This window comes from Ambystoma mexicanum, chromosome 3q (genome assembly GCF_040938575.1).
Source record: "Ambystoma mexicanum isolate Mex_15411 chromosome 3q, UKY_AmexF1_1, whole genome shotgun sequence".
NCBI classification, from domain to species: Eukaryota; Metazoa; Chordata; class Amphibia; order Caudata; family Ambystomatidae; genus Ambystoma; species Ambystoma mexicanum.
In genome coordinates this window covers 855,220,286-855,243,998 of record NC_090926.1, presented here as the reverse complement: position 1 = coordinate 855,243,998, position 23,713 = coordinate 855,220,286, and the positions used below count along the sequence as shown (strand labels likewise).

General features: G+C 45.6%; 1 protein-coding gene across 2 annotated transcripts in view; it reads left to right on the top strand.

The window, feature by feature from the left end:
* The window catches only part of COIL (coilin), a 205,017-nt gene extending 181,681 nt beyond the window's left edge, over window positions 1-23,336 (top strand). For both annotated transcript variants that reach the window (XM_069654949.1, XM_069654948.1), the window contains one exon: window positions 23,083-23,336. In XM_069654949.1, coding sequence (XP_069511050.1) covers window positions 23,083-23,187 — 105 coding nt within the window. In that variant the 3' untranslated portion in view covers window positions 23,188-23,336. The remainder of the gene's footprint in view (window positions 1-23,082) is intronic.
* Window positions 23,337-23,713: the final 377 nt, after the last annotated feature.

The window sequence follows — 23,713 nt, the reverse complement described above, 5'->3', positions numbered from 1 at the left end:
GTCCCTTTATTGATTTTGCTTTTGGCGGGATTCATGAGTGAAGCTCGCCTCTGGCTCTAGGGTGTCTGACGGGGGCAGAAAGCGAGGGAGGTGGCCGAACCTCCCTGTGCTTAGTCTCCTAGGAGACAGGAATGCACTCTTAGGTGATTGGCCGACTGGCTGTCCGGCAAAAACAGCCACCCTACTGGTTGACTGCTAGCTAGGCTGGAACGAATGGGAGAAACCTGCATAAAAGGTGAGGCTTTTTGGCTTGAAAGGCAGAGTCGACCACTGGACGGAGGAATCCGAAGAAGAACTTTAAGAGCACCCCTGCTGCAATACCTGGACCGTTGGTTTGCCCGGAGAAGCCCTGTTGCTGTGCTGAAACTCCAAATTTGTATCGACAGAGAAGCCCCTGCAAGGACGACTTCTCCCTTTGAGTTGGTGGGACTAATCCATTCCAAAGTAAGCCACCTGGACATCCTCTCGGAGCTGGTTGAAATTTTGCTGCAGTTGCTGCTGGAACAGAATAGCTAGGGAGAGGAACACCAGATTGTGTGTGTTGCTTTTAAGCTGGCCAAGATCCTCCGGACTCCCAGGTAGCGGGACTGACAAAGCCTGAACCGCCTCAACAGAGTGCAGGACACCAGATGCAAGGAAAGCCCACCTCGACAGCCAGGAACCGCGGTGTTGCTATTTGCGGTAGACGTGAGTAGCTGTAACACTGAAGTGTCACTTGTTTGAAGTTCGCCGTTTGCAAACCGTTACCATCCCATTGCAGTGCAGGAGTCCCCAGACGTCCTCCCTCTTGTCCCCACGACTGAGGCCCACGAACAGGATCTGCAGAGCTGCACAGGAACAGAAGTCATCTGCTGCCCTTTTTCTTCAACCTAAAGGTACTGTAAAGTCTGAGAGAACTTACTACTTGTGCTACCTTGCTTGTCCTTGCTGGAGACTTGTCTCGGTGGCTCTTGTAGAGTTGCTTGCAGCTTCTCTACCTCACAAGCCTGATCAGCTTGTGGCCCTACTTTGATTTCTTCTATTCTACAAAGACGTTTTAAACATTGTGAAATACTTTTTACTTACCTGCGAGAAGGGCTTCAGCTCACTTTGACTTTTGCTAACTTAACTTTGGCTGGCTTGTCTCCCTGAATGACTCTTCTCTCCCTTGCTTATGTGTTTTTGCCTTCCTTCAGGAAAGGGTTAACTGACTTTGCATTGGGTGGTTATTGAAAGTACTTACCTGGTTAAGAATAATAGCATGAATACTTGTTTTAGTCTGAACCCTCTTTTCTTTGACACTTCACAAGAATATTCTAAATGCAATAGTGATATATTAATGTCAACAACACCCCAACTATTGAAGTCACCTGAGGGTGTAGGTAGTGTCTGTATGCCATCCCAAATGGGTATTTGCTGATTTTGAAACTAAGGGGGGGGGGGGTTTAAGTGTATTTCAGTGTTGCTATTATATTGCCCTTTCTGAAGAAGGCTTACTCTATCTGACAAATTAATAATTCTTTAATCAAGAAACCTTGCGTGTAAGTTTTTATTTGAATACTTGTCACTGTGAATCTCTGTGTAACTCCCCTACAGCTCACATTGACCCCTGTTGAGATAAGCCTGGCTACTCGACCACACTACCAACCTGTGTGTTATAGACATGTACCAAAGGTTGGGTTTCTATTGCAAGGAGGTCAGGGTTGTTGTATTGCACCCAAAGGTTACTGCATACAATTTGGCCTAACACTGGTGGCAGGCGGTCAGGATTTATTGTACAGTTGTCACTCTAAGACTTTACTTTGCTTTTCTTCAACTGAAAACCTTCACAAGGCTAAGCTCCACTAGAAAAGCAATTGTAATATGCCAAATATGGATAACTTCAGTCGGGAAGCCCTAATCATTTTGACAGTAGAGCAACAGAAAGAAATGTGTAAAGTCAGCTGTCTCCCTGTTAAAGGAAAGAAAAATGAATTGGTTGCAAGATTATTGAATCATCAAAGTCTGGGTAGTAGGCCTGTCACACCTACTAACCCAGGAAATGTGGAAAATGATATTGGGGATGATAATGCAGAGTCTAACTCTGATGTCTTAAGAGTCAGAAGAGGGAGAGGAGTCTCAGGAAGAGAGCCCCTCTTCGCCTCAACAGGCCCTTTTGCCTCAAACCTAAGCCACTGGGAACCCACAAGGTCCATCACTGAGCCTCGACTTTGTCTCTCTTGAGAAAATGAGACTTGAGTTAGAATTCAAAAGATTACATGTCAAAGCTGAAACCAAACATCAGGACATCAAACTAAGGGAAATGAAAATGCAACATGCTCTTGAAATGAAGAAATTGTCTCGGTTTCTTTCCCAAATTCTTCTCGGTCTTCCAGTCCAAAGAGACCTTGCATGCCTAAAGAAGCCGAATGTATGATGTGAAACTTTATTTTGGATTGGTTGGGTGCTTTTGAATATAACTCTGGGATTCAGGGTTTCACAGGGAATCAGTTAATTCGTTGGCTTTTGTATAGGCTACCCCAGGTTGCAACTGATGCTGTAATGGACGTGGGGGGACTTGAAAGATTGAAGTATGAAAATGTGAAGCTAGCTTTGATAACTAGATTTGAGAAAACTCCTTCCCAGTACCTTAAGAGGTTTAGAACCCTCAAAAAGAATAATGGTACCCCTTGGGCTACCTGGCTATGTGCCTGTTTGAGAAACTTAGATGGTTGGGTAAAGGGTTACAGAGTGAACACTTTTGAAGGAATGAGAAATCTGTTCATGTTGGAATCTATTTTTGATGCCTGCTCTCCTGAGCTGAGACAGCACCTGGCTGACTCTAAAGAGCTTGATCCCAAGAGGCTAGCAAAGGCTGCTGACTTGTGGATTGCCAACAGGGCTACTCACAAGGATTCTGGGGCAACTCAGGAAAAGGTTGAAGGGAAGCAGCAAAAGAAAGATGGTAAAGAGAATTCTAATACCACCAATCCAAAAGAGGGCCCCAAACAGAAGAAGGCTAAGCCACAAGGGGAACCGAATCGGGCTACTGAAACCTCTGGTACCAAACCAGAGGGAGGACAGCAGAAGCCCCCATTTGTCAAAACCTTTGGAAAATGTTAGGCTTGTGGGTCAATGGCCATGTGAAAGGGGATCCCAGTGTAGGGGCCCACACTGCCTCCTTAGCATTCTCCCCAGAGGAGGAAGTACATATTGCTAGTGGAAACTTTACATTTTTGGCTGAAGACCCCATTGGAGTCTCTGCCAGTGTTTCTTTAGTGTACCTGGGTCTGTGGGAACAGCAGAATTTAGTTGTCTAGAATTCAATTCCAGATAACACAAAAGAATATTACAAGGACAGTGTACTTGTAAATGGTCAGTAGACCCCTGCCATTAGAGACACTGGGGCCAGCATTACGGTGGTGGATGAGACCTTTTTCAAACGTGAGGATGTTGCTAAGGCACCCAAAGGCCTCACTAAGCTTGCTGGAGGCCCTGTCCAAATGCTTCCAAGACTACCAGCTCTCATCCAGTGCAACAACATGACTGTCAGAATAACTGTTAGTGTACAAAGTTACGTGCTTGGGAGAGTCCTGTTGGGGAATGACTTCAAGACTCTTGGAGTTGTATCAAGCACCCCAGGCCTCCCAGTAAAAGGAAACCGGAGCAGACCAGGAGGGCCAGAGAGATCACCCTAAATGACTCTTGAGGTTGTTACAGGAGAACCTATAACACCCAGTCCACAGGAACTACTAACTGCTATTTTCAAGAAGGAGACAAAGGGGAAACTCAAGGTCTGAGTAAAGAAACAAGATAGCATTCCTGTGCATCCAACTAGGACATCCCCGAGAGGACTGTCCAAAGTCGCACCTGTAACTACTCCACCAGCTGAGGCTGCGTGTGAGAAACAACCAGGAAGATTCCGAGCTGGAAGAAGACCTTCCGCCTGTTGTTGATCTGGATCCTAAAGACTATCCTGAGCTGCAGTCTTTACTGGCAGAAGGTGGCCCCTATAGGGCAGACTTCAGCAGAGGTCAAAGAGAGTGTCCTACTTTTGAAGGACTTCGCCAACAGGCAGCTTCCCAGTGGACAGACAAGAGCCAGGGAAGCACATGTTATACTGGGAAGATGACCTCTTCTACAGTGAACCTACTGACTCTATCCCAGGGGACTACAGAAGACTTGTAGTGCCTCATGAGATAAGATATCAGTTCCTAAAGATAGCCCATAATATTCCTTTGGCTGGTCACTTAAGAAGACCAAGGAAAGGCTTTCTCTTTCTACTGGCCTAAATTGGGGTCTGATGTAGATACATTATGTAGGAGCTGTCACACTTGGCAGACATCTGGCAAGAGTGGAGCCAAGAATGTGGCACCTTTTGGTGCCTCTCCCAGTGGTGAGAGTCCCTTTTTGAGAGGGTAGGAATCGACATTGTTGGTCCCTTAGACCCTGCAACCTCTTCAGGCAATCGATTTATATTGGTTGTAGTAGACCATGCTACTAGGTATCCTGAAGCTATACCTACCGACTTCCCCAAATCTGGAACAAAGTGTCATGTACTATTGCCTATTTCGGGCCGGGCCGAGAGCCAGTGTGATTCTCCGGGTGATTCTTCCGTGTGGCCAAACACCTCCATAAACTGTAGCCAGTCCATCTCTATCTGGGCACTTGAGCCCTGTATTGCCACCGTGAGTCTTTCCATGAAATAAATGTCCTTGGCCACTGCCACCCACTCTCTTCTCGTGGGGAGGGCGGCCCTCTTCCATGTTCTGACTCGAGCTGCCAGAAGTAGCGAATGTGTCGGGTCCGGAAGTTTTTCCCAGTGTTCATCCCTTAGCTGCAATCCAAACATTAGGATAGGGTCCTGTGGGTAAACCTCCTTTAGCCAGTTTAAGAGTTCTGACCAGTATGCTTGCACTTTCTTGCATGACCACCACATGTGCCAATAGTTGGCTTTTTCCCCACATCCGTGCCATCACATCGGGACGACATCGAGGAACATCTTAGAGAGGGTAATCGGGTCATACTGCCACCTAGGAAGCAGCTTGATGGCATGTGTCTTATGTTGCCAGGAGATGGATGTCTTGAATGCCCTGCTGCATATTCATCCCCATAGACCATCCCCTATTCCACAGCCCAGGTCCCTTTCCCATTTCCTTCTAAGGCTTTTGGTTGTTCCCTCTCGGGGGATCATGAGTGCTCCGTACAGGAGAGAGATTAGACCTTTCATTTCTACATGCGAGTCTAGGATTTTTTCGACCGGGGTAAGCTTTCTTTGAATACATGGCTTTAGTTTTGGTTTCATTAAGACTCCCTTGAGTCTTAGATATAGGAGCGGGGAGAGTTTACCAATTCCCAAGGCCTCCTCAAGCTCTTGAATGGTTATGAAGGTGTCCCTTCCTCCATCCCTCCCTGCCTCCCACTCTCCCTCACTAACTGACCGACTCTACAAAGTCCGGCGTCAAAACCAGGACTGGTAATGTTCGTGGACTGGGATTTCTTCTAGGACTGGCGTGGACCAGATGTGACTCAGGGGGGAGGGCCAGGTGGTCACCTTCTCTCTAGATCCCTTCCCTGCCAGTGCTTTCCACATCGTTCCAAGTATGGGGTGTTCCCTGATTCTTCTTGGTAGTTTCTTCAAAGGGACCCACAACCATTCGCCTACCGTGACTGGGCGGAGGTAAAAGTTTTTGAGGTAGACCCATTGTTTGTTGGGGTTCTCCCTGAGGTGTGGGGCCAGCGCCCTAAGTTGGGCCGCTCTATATGTTTGCAAGTCTGGGAGGGAGACTCCCTCTTTCCTTAGGGAGGGTGAGGTTCTCATTTCCCTCTGGCCTCACCGCGGTCCCCCAGAGGAACAATGGCGCCGTTAGGCGTGTTGTGCCTGAAATCCTATGTGCGGCTCGTGAGGGTCTCCAGGGGATCTCATTTTATGTCCCACTACATGCAGGCCATGTGGAAAAACTGTGGAGAAACCTACACGTTCTCAACTGCCTACCATCCCTGACGAATGGGTTGGTAGAGAGGTTTAATAGAACTAAGAAGAGCAGGATAGGTGCTTTAGAAGAACCCCTTAGAAGTAAGTGGGACCTTCTACTGCCATGCCTTCTCTTTGCTTATAGAGAAGTCCCTCAGGAGGGAGTTGGATTTAGTCCCTTTGAGCTCCTCTATGGTCATCCAGTTAGAGGTCCATTGGCCCTAATTAAGGAGGGGTTGGAGAGTGCTCCTTCCCCCAAGCCAGTGAGTCACTGACTGTGTTAGGTCTCTGTAGGAGAACGACACACATGACGGAAGCTTCTGACAACTTGAAAGCAGGTCAGGCTCTGGTGAAGCATTGGCATGACCAAAAGGCAAGCATGGTTGAGTTTACTCAAGACCAGCTAGTTCTAGTTATGGTACCTACAAGGCAGAGGAGAGGGCTTTACAGGACAAATGGATTGGACCTTGTGGGAAAACTTGGAGAGGTCAATTATTTGGACTTAAGCAATCCTAAGGAGGCCCCCAGGGTCTTTCACGCCAACCATTTAAAAGCCTTTGTCTCTAGACCAGAAGTGGGAGCTTTGCTTCTAGCGTCTGCTCAGGAGGATGAGGAGAGTGAACCTCTACCTGACCTCCTCGGGACAACCTTTAGATGGGAAGATAGGAGTTAATCTCTTCCAATCTGACACTGGAACAACAGGAGGAGTGCAAATCTGTTAAATCAGTTTGCCCTCTGTTTTCACTATCACCAGGCTTGATCCCTTTGGGCCAGCAGGATATTCTCACTGGTGAATGTTTACCTGTTAAAAGCAGAGGTTACAGGATGTCGGAACATGTAAGAGACCGCATAAAGGAAGAGGTCAACAAGATGCTTGATCTCGGGGTAATAGCGCCATCTACCAGTCCATAGTCTAGTCCAGTTGTACTAGTGCCAAAGGCAGGATCCAAGGAGTTGAGATTCTGTGTGGACTATAGAGCTCTTAATGCAGTCACAAAGACTGATGCCCATCCTTTACCTAGGACAGATGAACTGGTGGACAAACTTGGTTCAGCCAAATACCTCAGTACATTTGATCTAACATCAGGCTATTGGCAAATAGCTCTGACAGACCATGCCAAGGAGAAAACTGCATTTTCGACCCCAGCAAGCCTCTACCAGTTTAAGGTAATGCCTTTTTGGATTAAAAAATGCACCTGCTACATTCCAAAGGATGGTTAATCAAGTTCTGAATGGGATGGGGGACTTCTGCATGGCATACTTGGATTACATTGCAGTGTTCAGCCCTACTTGGAAAGATTATGAGGCCAGGGGATGGCAGCCGCTACCTGATCCTGACCCTGGGGCGGCTATATGAGGGAAGATCACATGGGAGGAGACAACCTCTGGGGAGATGTCATGGCTTCATTGGGTGAGACATGATATCCCTCATTTTCCCTTAAAGATAACCTTCACATAGCAAATACCCTCATGGTCTGTCCTACATCTACTCATTCCCCTCCAGAGAATAAGGAAACCACCTTGCCCAAACCTATAGACTAATTCTCCACATTTTAGTCTACTTTCTCAAACCCTTGAAAATGCGTATATTCTCGTTGTCTGAATCAACTTGCAACCATGGACTGCATGTTCCAGATTTCTCAAAATATTGTGACGAAGATGATCAAAGAATGTAGATTGAAGCGGGCCCCAGGTCCAACAAGCGCTCTTGGGTTCACTTGCATGCACCAGAACCTAGGAAGTTCAAAAGGCAGAGTCTGCGAGGTCTGCTGCAGCAGGTGGGATGAAGCGCAACCTATCTCCGAGAACTGGGAGAATGGCTGGAGCCAGCATGTTGCAGCTAGGGGGCTCACAGACGAAACAAGAAGATACTGTAGCACCAGTACACACTGCAAGAATGCCAAAAAACGGTGAGGGACTCTGGGGCGTTTGCAGGTGACCAATGTCAGCGCTTTACTTACCAGAGCTAAGAAGGAAGCGGACAAGATCTGTGGAAGCCGGGAGAGACGGACAGACGAAGAAGAAGTGGTTGCAACAATGAAACCAGCAGAATTCCTTTACTGACTATGAGAAAAATCGGGACTGCCATTCAGAAACCGAGTCCTCCCGAAGACAGTGGAGCCCTCACACCGAGTGCAGATAATTGTACTCTGTATAATTGAGAGAAAGAGTTCACAAAGACCTATTATTTAAAGGGAAAAGAACCACAAACGAAACCCTTATTCATATATGAATGGGCGCAATGCAAGCAAATAGAAAACCTGAGTAAAATAATTTCTGTTGGTGGTTAATCTGCTTAGAATCACATGCTGTGCATATAGTCCGGCATCTCGTGGTAATCGTGAAGTATTGCATCTTTCTTTCGTGGATCGAAAGGGGACATCGACATGGGCGTGCCTGTAACACTATCCTTAATGTGTTGTGTAGTGTACTCTAAATCCCTCGCGCATCAGTACCTCAAATAGTTTAATTCTGCCCCACTAGCTGGTCGCCTTATGCGCAGCTCGTACATTTCAAAATTTTTATTTCATTATCCACGACCGGTTGGCAGACAAAGCGATGGCCGGCCTATGCCATGCAGCAGGCCAAGAGTGGTTCCTCCGTCGGCGCAGGCGCCTCGAGTGATGAGGATTCAAGCGGCAGCCATGGCTCCGATGTGGAGGCCATTGACCTCTCTGCAGAACCAGCAGGTTCTGTAGTGTCCGTCCCCGGCAGGCAGGCCACCGGTTCTCCTATGGGGAGACAAATATCCTGACGACAGTGGTACACCCGTACCACAAAAAGAAAAGCACACAACCCCACGAGCTTCCTCAACAGATTTGTCGAGAAAGCCAGACGCCAACAGGCCAGTCGACAGTTTTGACGGCACCTTCAAATACCTTCAACTATCCCTCAGTAAATGCCTCCCCTCTCGAGACCTTAGCTCCTCTACTTTTAACTCCCTCAGGGTCAGTTGTTTTTCAAAGAAACAAGCTGGGAGGTAGATCTGTCTTTGGCTGGGGCCTCCCTTTGGAACAGCCTCCCTGCCACTTTGAAACTTGAGGAGAACCATTTCGGGTTCCGTAAGCACCTCAAGCTACCTCTTCGCTTCTGCCTTTGCCCCTCTGCTCCCCTGCTAATCGGTTTTCTTTCTCGGCATTGTGCACCTGGCCACCCTCTGTCCTTCGTGCCTATGTACCTGCTCACCCGGTCACCCTCCTGCACTGCCTCCAGGCAACTCCTTGCACTGGGGCCTGTATCTTTACCCATACAGTCCCCACCCATTTTCTTCTGCACTAGTTATACCCTATCTGCTTAACCTAGCACTTGCCACTTGCTGGCTGCACTACCACTGTTTATCTCCTTTATTTTACTTATCATTTATTCTGTCTCTCCTCTGTTCCTCTTTCCACTTCTCCCCCCTTCCAGCACTTCCCCCTTTTTCCCTTTCCCATGCACTTGCGCTTTCTCAATGTCACTGGGCCTAGTAAGATCGTTATTTTTGTTCTTCCCTGTTCCCTTCCCTTTGACTGGTAGCGCTCTGAAACACTTGTGTACAGGATAAAATATCACTTCATTTCACCCACCGATCCCAATGATCGGCTGCCCTCTCCGCAACCGTCACTACGGCATGCGTCCGGGCATTCTAACAACAGAGTGGTGAAGCGCCTCATAAGAGCGCGTCAGCGCCAAGGGTTTTGGCGGCGCTTTAAACCTCGACAAGGCTGTCATGCTCGTCAAACACTACCCCACCTGCCGGAGCTACGCAAGGGTCTTGCGAACATCGTTTCAGCGGCAAATGAGCCGAAGGACGTGTCTAAACGCTGAGAAGAATATTCAAATGGGTCACAGCCCCCCTGTAAGGCTATGGCTGACAAATCTCGACCCCTAAGGCACCCCGGTTTTAGGGGGTCAGTAGAGACTCATACATTCTGGATTTAAGCCTGAGACACAGGCATCCCTTATAAACAAACCAGTGGAGGACTCTTACGTTATTTGGGAAGGCAGTGGATGATGCCTTCGAAACAGCAAAGGAGGAGCATGAGACTCTAAGACTCTAAATCAAATTACAGCACAACACTATCAACAGCGAGGCGGTATCTCTCGACATTCCTTTCAAGGGCAATCCTTCTCACGTTCTCCCTACAACCAGTATGGAACAGGGAGTGCACCATGGTCCTCCTGACAGGGCACATCTGTCACAGGTCAATACCAACAAAGAGGTCTGCGAAGAGGCAAAGGCAGGAGTAGGAGCTCCATCCCAAGAGGCTCCCCGGCCTCCGCCCATAAATGACTCGCCAGTCCGGGTCCCCCCCATGTCTTCCCAGTCGGGGGACTTTTAACATCATTCTCCACGCATGGGAGGGAGTCACGTCAGACCAGTGGGTACTCAAGACCATAGCCCACGGTTATTGCATCAAGGTCCGCCAGCCACCTCAATACCATCCACCAAGACAGATGCCGATCGCCATCCCACCTGCAGAGTCTACTGGAAGAGGTGCAGAACCTTCAAAAAAAAGAGTGCCATAGAAGTAGTCCCCATTCATCCGGTAAACAAGGTTATTTATTCAGTATACTTCCTTGTACCCAAAAAGTATCTCTCCATGCGCCCTGACTTGCACCCAGCGAACAAATTTGTCAAACCACAAAAGTTCAGAATGACAACACTACAGGAAGTAATCACTCTGTTAACGCAGGGGGATTACAAGGCAACACTGGATATGAAAGATGCATAGTTTCATATTTTCATATTTCAATGTTGCCAGCGCATAAAGTACCTAAGGTTCATAATCGAGAACAAGCACTATCAGTTCAAGGTTCTCCCCTTCGGCATTGCCTCAGCCCCAAGGGTCTTTACCAGGTACTGGTGGTAGTAGCGGCACACCTGGGCAGGCAGTCCCTCCCAGTCTATTCTTACCTCGACAATTGGCAAATAATGCGAGATTTGTACAGAGAATGCCTATCAAATACCCAGAAGACGGTAGATCTCCTATTCAGTCTGGGGTTCTCGATCAACGAGAAGTCCAGCCTAGACCCCAGCCAAGTCGAGCAATATCTAGTCCCGCACGCGCGTCCGTGCATGCACCCCATGCAAGAGTGGCAATTGAGCCAGTGGTGTCAGTCAGGCCAATGGATAATGGGACGATCTAGTAGTTGTCTCGGCAGCGCTCGTTCAGTCTCTGCAGTAGTGATCAAGGGAGAACCTCTTGCAGGGGAAAACCTTCACCATACCCCCACAGTAGAAGCCACTCTCACAACGGATGCTTCTGACAGGGTGGGGGGCTCACCTCCTTCACCAGATGGCACACAGCTTGTGGTCCCTGGTGGTAGCAAGCAACCACATAAACCTGTTGGAACGGGTGGCAGTATTCAAGGCCCTGAAGGCATTCCAAACAGGCCTCCAGGGGAAGACGGTCCTAGTCCTCGCGGACAGTACCACAGCCATGTATTACCTGAACAAACAAGGGGACGCTCACTCTCCAGGGATATCCAAACTCTTCCAGAACATTTGAAAGTGGGCGCTCAAACACAAGATGTTTCCCCTGTCCCAACACGTTCCAGGGGAACTCAATCTTCTGGCGGACGTGCTCAGTCGAGACTTCCCACTACCCGTAGAGTACGAATGGCAGTTACACAAAGACATTCTAATCAACGTCTTCGCAGACTGGGGCTTCCCAGAGATCGACTTGTTCTCACCTCTAGAGAACGCACAATGTCCAGATTATGCCTCGAGGTACCCGCAGAAACTTTCCATAGGGAACGGTTTGTGGATAATATGGTCAGGGAAATTTGTTTACGCTTTTCCCCCGCCTCCCCTAATCAACAAAATAGTGCACAAAATGCACCAGGAACCGGTCACGATGATTCTGGTGGCCCCAATGTGGGCCCGCCAACTCTGGTTCTCTCACTCTGTGGCAATGTCAGTGGCTCCGGTGAAAAAGCTGCCATGCCCGTACAACATGCTGTCGCAAGATAGAGGGGAGACACTGCATCCATGCCTGAAAACTCTCAACTTGGCAGCCTGGCTCCTGAGGTCATAGAGTTCGGACACCTCCCTCAGAGATGCATGGATATACTTGGGGAAACATGAAAACCCAACACCAGACATTGCTACTCCAATAAATGGAAACTCTTCATCATCTGGTGCAAGACCAAGAGTATCGACCCAATTGATTTGTTCTCCCACAGATATTGTCCTGTACCTGACTCACCTTCTAGACTCCCTAAATTCCCTAAAAATACACTTAGCTGCACTTTCAGCCTACACCACATCCCAGAGAAAGGTTTAGTGGTGGAAGATACCAGTAATCAAGGCTTTTATGGAGGGGGTTAAAAGACTTAATTCCCCTATCTCCAACCCAGCTCCCGGATGGGACCTAAATGTTGTTCTGACTAGACTAATGGGACCTCCCTTTGAACCTATGCGTAAGGCTAGCCTTAAAGCACTTACTTGCAAGACCACCTTCTTGGTGTCATTTACATCAATAAGGAGAGTTGGTGAACTGCAGGTCTTTTCAGTTCAAGACCCATTTGTCACAATTCACAAAGATAAGGTGTACTTGCACATTCACCCACGGTTTGGGCCTAAATGTATTTGAAAGTTCCATGTGAACTAATCAATTGAATTACCCACCTTCTTCCAGAACCCCACAAATGTGGCAGAAAGAAGCCTCCACACACTGGATGTGAGGAGAGCAGTGATATACTATCTGGAAAAGACTAAACCACTAAGAAAGACAAATCAATTTTTCGTTTCAGCGGCAGGTGGTAGAGAAGGGGACCCTGTCTGTAAATCGGCCATTTGAAAGTGGATTGTAAACTGCATCACACTGTGCTATGCACTTGCCAAGAGAGATTTGTCCTTCAAGCCTCGAGCACACTACTCTGGGGCTTCCATAGCATTCATTGCATATGTTCCTCTTGAGTCCATTTGTAAAGCAGGAACCTGGAGTTCTGTACACACCTTTACACAACACTACTGCCTAGATAAACACTCTAGGTCTAATTCTCAGGTGGGAAATGCAGTGCTAAGACATCGATTTGTTTCTGTTCCTTCACACATCCCAGCACCATCTCTGGGTACTGCTCGCTAGTCTATGCACCACATGTGATTCTAAGCAGATTAACAACCATCTGAAGACATGCATTACTTACCATAATTGCATTTCTGATGATTGTATCTGCTTAGATTCACATGTGCCCACCCTTCCTCCCCAGAGAGGGTAGAAGGAACATAGACCTCTTACACCTTTCTCTCTCTGCACTTACTCACGATAGTCATTAGACTCCCTCACGGCAGAAAAAATACATTCTGGGGGACCTTGATGCGTGAGGGACTTAACCCACTCCTCTTGTAATCCTCTGGCTCTATCAGAAATGTCATCCGGCCTAGTATGTTAGACGCATGTCTGTTCCCTTTCCTCCCACCACCTCCCTCCCTTATCTGTGTCTTAGCTCTTGGACAATCTGAAATGTCACAGGCTGAGTATGATAGTAAATTTCATTCTTATTGTTCAATGCCTTGTATGAATGTTCACTGTTTATATTTTTCCTGTGTGCCTTGAAGTGCTTTGAAACACATTGTGTATAGGTGCTATAAACTATCATATCATACACTACACATCAAGTAAGGGATAGTGTTACACGCACGCCCATGTCGACGTCCTCTTTCGATCCTCGAAAGAAAGATGCAATACTCCGATTATCACTAGATGTCGGACTATATGCACAGTATGTATATATAAGCCAGTGGTCTTCAATCTTTTTTGCCCTGGGCTGCACCTAAGCAAAATTTGGGCAGGTCGGGCCTCCCCAAAAATGCCAAATGGACAGTATGTATTGCGTGCCGTCACGCCCCTTAGTCCCAGTATAGTCCCTGGGCTCCACCACCTGCTCCCATCACAGTTGCTGGGCTCCCTCGTCCCACTCCTACCCAGTCTCTGGGCTCTCTCCACTCATCACACACCATGGACTCTCCCCACTCTGCTCCCACCACTATCCCATGGTTCCTGCCCGTCCTGCTCCCAACACAGTCCCTAGGCTTCCCCGATCCCGTTCCCAACACAGTCCCTGTGGCGGCTGGTGAATTTAAGTGGTGTGGCATAACTATTTCCCACAAAAAAGCCATAGCGACCAAGCGCAGCGAGGGAGCCCGAACCAATCAAGTGAGGTTCGGGGGGGTTTTCCCACCCCGTGAATTATTTTTAAAATAATGTGTTAAAATGTTGCATTGTAGAGCATACTTTAAAGAAAAATTGGTAAATAGCCAAACAGTTTGCAATTGGTGCAGGGGAGCCCAGGGGGAAGGCATGACATTTTTTACTGGACATCCATGATAGATGTCCAGTAAAAAGATGCCATCCCTGTCCCCTGGGCCCCACTGGGCCTAACACAATCAACATGATTATGTGTGTATGCAAGGCGCTGAGGTGCCAAGGGGGAAAGCATGTTTTTTCGACTAGACATATATAGAAATCCAGTAAAAAAAAAATACCATCCCTGTCCCTGGGCTCCACAGCGCTTCAGAAGGAGAGCTGATTTTGGCAGGTGGGTAGGGGGATTGTGCAACAAAGGCATTTAGGCATTTTTAAAATGCCTTTGTTGTATAACCCTCCTTCCCCCCTCTATCCACCACTTGCTATGCAATGCTGGCGAAGCAAAACGCCCCAGCCTTGCATGGCTCAGTGAGCATGTGCGGCTGGGGAACTGAACTGTTAAAGGTAAATAGCGTTTCCCTTTGACAGTTCAGCCAGCCCAGGAGCACTCCCTCAGCTGGAAAAAGCATCTGAGGGAGTGCTCATTGTTTCACTGGGATGGCTCCTTAGCTACTCTATAAAGGGTGAGGGGGCCACGTGATGGGCGTCCCCTTGCCATTATGGATGAGCCGCCAGGTTCGGACTGGCCTATAGTACAATATGGCAATGTCTGTACCAAAAATGATAGTGTGGGCCAGTCAAAATGGGCCAACTTTTTGGGCAATGTGGGCCAGTTTGATCAGGTACTTCACTATGCAGTTAGTAATTTTGACCATTGTTGCTGAATAAATATCTCAATTTACTTACATTTTAACACAAAGCACCCCCTTGAGTACTAGTCAAACAGTGCGTGACTAAAGGAATGAATATCCATTTACAACTGTGGGCCACTGTCATGATGCCTACCTCCAAGGAGCCAGGTCCGACCCAGCAACCCCAGAGGCAGGCATCATTCCCCCCCAGGGAAGTGCCAGCGGGCCCAAGCTGGGGCCCTTTGGACACAGACCTGGCGCCTTAGGCGCCAGGCTCATGAAGCTAGACATGTGTTCAAGTGTTTTAATGTGCACTTACCTGATGCAGACCATGCTGCTACATCCAGGCCCTCTTGAGGCCTGAATGGAACTACTTTACCTGTGGGACTACTTTCCACCTGGGTGTGGTCGGGGAAGGATACATACCTGGAACTTCTTCCAAAGCTATTTAAACCACGCCCGATCAGCAACTCCCGCTTCGCGTTGTTCTGCTCCTCGCAGCTGGACGCTCACCGTGTCAGCTCCTGCATCTGGACTTCAGCCACGCCTGTCAGCATCCTGGGTCGCCTGCAAAGGGAGATAAGAGAGAATTGGAGAGAAAGAAGACCTTACCTGCTAAAGCTGCATGACGGGGACATCACACCGACGATCCTGAAAGGGAAGACATCATTTTAAAAGCATTTCGCTTCGATCGCTGCAGCGCTGCATTTCACTCACCTTTCCTGGGCGCCTCCATCTTCAGCAGCGATCATCCGGATCCGCACCCACTTCCCAGAGCCTAGAGAGAAAAGACAAGAAAACAAGGTGAGAGAAGGAAGGGAAATAGGAAAAGCTCTGTTTCCTTCTAAGACTTACCTGTTGGGTCATTCCCATTTCATTTCGGGTCCTGCCGCTTCCTGGCATTCCGGACCCCGGCCCCAATGGGGAAAAAAGACAAAGACATTGAATGAGGGAATGCAAAGACATTACCTGAACGCTCATCCAGAACTTACACTTCGGGTCGGCGCCATATCTCCGGCATTCCGAACCCCGGCCCCTAAGGGGAAAAAGACATAAGCATTATCGCTTGCTGCAATAAGACAATGAACATTATTATTAAGCTTGAACTTTTGAACTTGCAACAGAACTCTTACAGCGCCTCACCAGAATAGTCAAGCTTATTTTGAACTCCCATCAAACCTCAATCCAGTGAAGTAACTGGGTTTCAACGCGCCCCTGCATCAGAAGCAGGATGGAGAACTCATCCTTCCAGACCCTAAGGTGAGACTTCACGGGGAATCTTGGAAGGGTATCGAGGAGGGTTGGAAGGGAGTGGGAGGCTTGAGCATTATTCCGTCAGTAGGTAATACTCCCTTTTCACGCACAGGGGAATATTCCTGCGCGCCAGAAAAGCCAGAGTAGAGGGGCCCTTCCTGTCGATCATCAGAGTCCTGCGCTTCACCATTGAAGAAGCATCAGCACTCGAAGCCAGACCTGCGCCTCAGTGGGAATCGGGTGAGCATGACAGCCACTTTTTTATTGGGGCCTGAGACATTCATGCTTCAGCACGGCCATGTGAGCTGCCCCTGGCCATTTCATCCAATTTCATGCTCCTGTAGGGGCCACGGTTTGAATACCACTGATCTAAACTGATATCATCAGAAATGCTATTACGCTAAGTAATGCATGTCATATCAAGAGGATACATGATCCAACACTGTTGATAAGAAAGAGAGGGCAAAGACCCATGATTACAAGTGTGAGACCAGAAGCCCTGGCAGCAGAGTATACCAGGTCATAACAAGAGGAGTGCAAGATCCAAAGAAGTCCTGGGGGGTAAAATTGGAACTAAACAAAGGATTGTGTTAAATCGGAGGAAAGAAACCATCCTGGTAGAAAGTCAGAATGGGAATCTTGAAAGAGACAGTTACAAAGTCAACCAAGTTCTTTTATAAAGGTGACTGTTGGCCAGGAAAAGGCTCAGAGAACTGTTATTTGTGAAATACTTAAACAAAGAAGAATCCAGGGGAAGGGAACCACTCTCTAGAACAAGGATTGTTGCTCTTGAAGAACCTTTGTGTTGGAGCCATGTATTCTTTTTCTGAACACTTTTCTTTTCTAACCACCCAGGGTTAAAGACTCTTTCCCCTTCACTTCAGTGTTAAGTTTATGGTGTGAGGGTCATAATAGAATTTTGGACACAGGACAATTTTATTTTGACATTCTGACGCAGACAGATCCTTGGTTTAGGTAGGGAAACACCTCTTCAAACAGGGTCAAACGTTCATTACTCACTCCTCCAGAGGCCTTAAGGCTTAAGCTGACCATCCTTATCTAAGTATGAGTTTTTCAAAGTCAGATTGTAGATAAAGCAGATAAGGCATAACAGCAGAAAAGACAAGGCTACAAAGGATTCTTCCATTACAAGTAAGTAGACAGCTTTAGAAGGTCAGAAAGGTTTCAGGGACCTTGAGAAAGGCTCCCTATGGGTGCAAAAGCATTAGGCCTGGGTGTACGGTATAGGCGTACACCCAAACACTGGAAGGGGTACTCTTGCAGCACAGGAGCGACCAAATGACTGACTCGAGTTATGTACTACCACGAGTCCCACAGTACCTGAGGAGTTGTGAAGAAGATGCAGCTAGATTCTTTCACGGTACAGCAGCGGTGGACCTGGTCTCCTGTTCCTTGGCCGTGGTAACGAAAGGAGGGACTTTGGAAGGGATGTTGCAGCAACATTTGAGTGAAGGGACACTGTGCCAAGGGTATGGGGGAAAGTAGACTCCATAGGACAGTAAAACTTGGAGAACAGAGTTCCAAAAGACAGAGCCCATTAGAATGAAAGACGCCCCTCATTCAGGACAGAAAGAAAAAGGTCCAGAAGTCCAGCAAAAATTGCTGGTTGGTATCATTAGGAGAGGGGATTCATTATAAAACTGATATATCTCCCTAACACTGGGCACCTCTTACTGAAACGGAAGTTAGAAGATCAAGCCCCCAGCAACACCCCATCACCCCAGACGATCCATAACGACATCTGGGAACATCGGATTGGGGTGGGGTAAGTAAGCATCAGTGTGCTTGTATCCACCTCTCCTCTATAGGATAACATTGCAAACTTGTCCCTTTGTCTCCCGTGTCTCCACTCGCCTTAAGTTGTCGATCCCTGGTAGGGGTATCCTGCCCCTGGTTAGACTTGGATCTGGAAGAAAGGAGAGAACTATGCTTGGGTAAATTATTGAACTTTTAATTGGTTTGAAACTAATCCCCACCACAAACCAATTGCATCTGTTTTAAAGAGAACTCATACCTGTGAGAAACACTGTTTTGGACCTTGTGAATTTTGATGCATGGCCTCATTAATCTTAGGATTTGGACTTCTAAAGTTGGGATATTGTACTTGTGACTGGTTCCCAGCATTTTATTGCAGCTACAGTACTTACCTGCATTGCTTGATAAGTTATTTGATGTCTATTAAGTGAACCTAACAATGATTTGTATAAATGTGTAGTGTAGAATATTGTTATATTACTACCTACTAGTTAAATTTTTCATTGTGTTCTACATTGCTAAATAAATAACTGTATTTTTATAACTGACTACATTGAATTGTGTGCTATTCTGTGTGGACTCATTGAGGGCTCCTGAACCCACTCACACTCCTGAGACTAAGCCTTGACTGCTCATCCACGTACCTTGATTGGGTTTTGGCTAACCTCTCCAAGCTCCCTGTTCATTATAACTAGGGTGGCCTCCTAAAATCTTTCCACTGTGCCAGATTATGGAAATGGATCCCAATTGGTTCCCCATGAACTTAAATATCCAATATGTATTGGATTGTATGGCTTTTAAGATTTCAGTCCCAAGCACCTAAGCATGACCAGAAAACTGACCATAGCTGGTGGTTGCAGATCCTCTTGCAGTAAGTAAAGAGTTGGGAAGATTGGATAATGGGAGATTTCCATCCCCTGTCCCAGTCAGAAAGGAGCAACGAAAAATGTTTATTTTTTTTTATTTTTTTTATCAGCACCAGAATAGGTGTTGGGTTAGGTTGTAGTAAGATAATATCGTATATAAGGACTTAGAACCTAGATTTGTGTTCAAGTAAAGGTTTGATCACACAGCTTTGTGGATAATGAGAATTGTGGTCTATGTTACGAAAAATGTGTGCTTTTTAATACTTTAATGTTGATATTAGAGGATTATTAACGTATGTATTACTGTACTTCATTGTACATGCACTTTCAAGTCACTGAAGAGGTGTTAGGCACTGGTCATTTTCTGTAGCACAAGCCCCTTTTTGATGGTTTTAATTGTAGTGTACGTTTTTTTAAATGCCAATTGTTCTAAATGTTTTTCTGAAGGCGAGCATTGTCAGGTTGAATACCCCATGCACTTTGATACCTTAACTCCATGGAATTCACTGCAGATTTATACTGTTTCTAACTCTAGCAAACTATACCACAGGCCAGTAGAGAGATGGAGCAGGTCATGTGTAGTTGTTGTGTATACATACCAGGCCCCCCCCTTCTTAACCTGGAATCCCTCTCGGTTAGCTACTACTACCATCTTAATTGATGCAACTCAAAATGGCATTTACTTCGGCGTTCGTGCTTGGGTCATATTACCAGTTTATCCCCAATTTGTTTTAATCTCCCTTAACAAAGTTTGAGCCAAGAATAGTGGCTAGGAGTATGTCACAAATGATCTTGTCCTGTCAAAAGTAGCAATGTTTTTGAGGGGTTACGTTTGTGTCCACACTCTTATTCAAGCGCTGACAAGAGAACAAGCTGGTGAACATGGTGTAAGAATCCTGATTGGGGTTATTGACACACAAGAATGTTTGTGGGTCATCTGCTTAAGCATGATATCCAAACTCTTACGTAACTTCAGAAGTGTAAAAAGATATGGGCCCCTGTCTCGCTCTCAAATCAACAGGAACTGCAGGGTAGCAGAACATGCCCTACTGAGCTTTGTGTGCCCTGCCACTTAATAAGGAACAGAACTACCTTAGTGAAATTTTCCACACTTGTGTTACGTTCGATAACCAGTCCTGGCTATTTATTATTCTTGGCATCAAAAGCTCAGATAAATCAAGCCTGATGACCAGTGAAGGAGTGCAGTCTTTAGCCTGGGCAAAGATACCATCTCCCAGAAGGGCAGTTTTAGTCCCATGCTTTGGGAGAGATCCAGAATGATAAATGTCAAGAGCACATGTGTATTTCCAGAAAGTTGGCCAGTGAACACCCTTCTCCAAGAACTTTCGACAACCAAGGAAGCCCAGCATAGGCCAGCAATTATTTTTTTGTTTCCAGGGATTTTAACATGACTTGTTTTAAGGCAGAGTGTTCCAACCCTGATGAAAGACAGGTTGACAAATTTGGATTTACAAGGTGCCAGAACAGCCCCCAGAGCTAAACTAGATTGGCGGGGATACCATCCACTGGGCTGGAAGTTGGCCAAAGGGAGCAGAGTGAAATATATAATCAAATCATTGTTACCAAATGGAAGAAGAGCAGAAAAAGGCCACCAAACTGAAATGGCTAGTAAAGGAGTAGCAAATGAAGAATGAGAGGAAGTGGACAGATTAAAGACAAAAGCCTTTTGAATATGGTTCTTTTTAAAAAGAACTGATTTACGTGGGTAAACCAATGGTAGAGGTGGGATCTAGCAAAATGTGTACATATGACAATGTCCCTTGGTTTAAGGCTGCTGAAGATTAATCTCCCTTAGTCTCTTTGCTTGAAAGATTGCTTTCTCATATTCTGAAAGTGCTTCCTTTTATTAGGATCGGGTCTGTCATTTTATGTTTTCCTCCAGTGAGATTCAAGATACCTGCAGGTTTGGTTACGAAAAAGGAGGAGAGCGAGAGAAAACAAGGAGAATTCTTCCCTGTAAGAGGCTACAGGTGAAATGAAATCCCTTTCTCTATTAATGGGGCATTATAGGGTCTGATGAGAAAAATTGTCATACTAAAGATGTGAGTAAAGGAGCGCCTTGAATAAGATCACCAGGATCTGCTTTCTCTTAGCGCTTATTTATTTAAATTCACCTACTGGCTCGACAGGAGGATGTCCAGGGGACTAAAGTAGAGGAAAGGTAAAGGGTATGATCTGACTAAGCTGCAGAACGTGTAAGATAATGCCTGATATTCCGCACGTTTGTATCCGTATTGTGAATCACGTTGTCATAATGTTTTGCACTACTGTGTCCATGCCACCAAATCTACACAATGCACTTTCTAATTCATATAGCCCAAATTCAGTTAAGCTAACCACCTAAATGCAGCGTCTTTACCCATGATTCTTCTATCACCTACTTTTAAAAGCACAAGTTGCAAATGATTACATTTGAAATGTTGGCTGCTTTTGTATAGCAATAAGTATTTGCAAAGAAATAACAAACAACTAATTTGCAGTAGAAAATGTTGGGGACCCGCATGTGAAGCTCAAACGAAAAGAATGCAGCAGACTCCAAGTGGATGTATGAATAAGGAGACTGATCCTAGTTTATTTTGTAAGATCTACAAATCTTCCCTGGTTTGATGGGAAATGTATTTTTCTTTGGTGGCCATATTCTGTGGTCATCTGAACTGAATAAAGGAGAATGTAGCAGATCAATTCTTCCTCTAGCATGGAAAACTTGTATTTATGCTGCCCTCCAATAGGAGCATCCAATCACGCAGTACATTGTGTCACAATTTATCGCAGTTTAGCAATCACTATTTAAATGAAATTGCTATGCTTCATGTGAGCTTCTTGTCAAGTTTAAATGTTTGAAAGTACTTCAGAACAATGTTAATCATATGTTTTCACACTTTTAAGACCCACCATACCTGCATGATGCAATTTTTGGAAAACTGCCTGTATAAACAGTATTTTACAAATATGTTACATTTTTGTATCAACTATATAACAGTTTGTTACTTAATCACACCGTACTAAGCACATTTCAAAGCTTAGTTATTCTTCCTAAAATGATCTTCTCCTAAAATGATCTTCTCTTAGAGAAAAAAATTATCTTTGCAGTGAACGTATGATCAGATTAGCTTTACATTCAGCAGTAGGACTGTTTGGTGAAAGTGTGATTTTGTTTTTGAGATTTCTATGTGTATTGTTTAGCACTGATATACAAGCGTATAGTAGCAAGAAATCAAGAATTGATTAGTGCAAGTATTAAGTTTGTTGAACCTATTACTATCCTCTAAAATGAAAACTGATGCATTAAATATTAGTTTAAGGAAGAAAAAGAAATGTTTCAGGTACTTCTGGGATCACTTCATGGCACAAAGTTTGCATGCAGAGAAGTAGAACATGCCCTTATCCCCTTCCCAAACACAATTTCTGATTGGGTGAAGGCCTGTTAATAATCTGCTTCCTTAGTCCTTTCCCAGTATCTGACAGTCTATTCCTTTGCAGACATCCTACTACTGACCACAATTGTGGCGGTTGTTTTCTACGGGTAGCAAACTAAATGCATAGTATTTGTTACATCAGTGTCAGCTGTTTCAATATGATTAGGATACTGAACATCTGAGTCAAGGGCATCATTTGGAATAACCAGCTCCTTTTTAGATTGCTGACAGTGCTGCACAGAAGCATTGAGTGGGTGGCTGAGCGAGGCAGACACATGTGACCGGGCCAAATATAGGAAAAATAACCAGCAGACGAAAGATGAAATGTACAAAGCTCAAGTAGAAATTGGAATATTGTAGAATGGGGTTGGGAAAGGCAAAGTGCTAGTAAAAATCAACTTGTAGTTGCATATCTAGAGGAATTATGAGAAATAGAATGCAGGAGTCAACTGCCCGATTTAATTACTCCTAGGACGTGAGAAGTATACACGATATCCCTGTCATGCTTTAAAATGCTCTAAAATTCAGTTAATTAAACATTGCACTGTTTTTGCATAATTAACATAATGAAATGAATATGATATGTAGGTAGATGGGGAACTTGTGAATCTGATATTCAGAATGTTTACTAGAGTTGTTAGGATAATGACAATCTTTGAACATGTTCAAATTAAGATATGCCGATCAGTCATATAAGTCTGCATAACACAATGCTGCTTCTCTGCTCAAGGACATCTACCACAAAATGCCCTTGTTGTAAACGTGTCTCTTGTGAATGCTACAAAATGGATGAGATGCCTGTAACTAACTTCCCATGTCTTTATATTCTAGATAACCCAGAGCTGGACTTCATTGATAGAACCAAGACTGATCGTAGAAACTTTATCAGTCGGTACAGATCAAGTGAGCTCTGAAAATGGGCAGTTGCTGCAGTAAACTGTGCAAGTACTGATTGTTTCCAGATTCATCAATTTCGGCATACAAGCAGACATAGTCATCCCTTTGTTTAAAAAAAAGTGTTGTATCAAAAATCATTCATATTTTTATATTTTTTAAAGAAAATAAAAATACATTGGTTAAATGTTTTATGTTGACAGGTGTTGGCTATTCATTTGCTGCCCCGCTTTATCCTTTTCCTCACTATCTCCTTTAAGGATGTTTTGTAAAAGCAAGCGAAATGACCAACCCACTGCTGAGAACCTGCAACGTACGAATGTTATGACCGTATTTCTGGGGGCATTTTGCAGATTTTGTTTTTCATTGAAATACACCAAACAATTATTTGAATTGCTTTGACCATCATGTGGTGCAGAGAGTTTTTGGAGCGCTTCCCCTGATTGCAGATTATGTGTTTCAATCGCAATACTTTTTCATGATCTGTTTCAGAAACTAAAATGAAAAACCTTTAGTTTTCATATACAGAAAGAAATCCACAGTTAACGTTATTACATAGTAAGTCTGT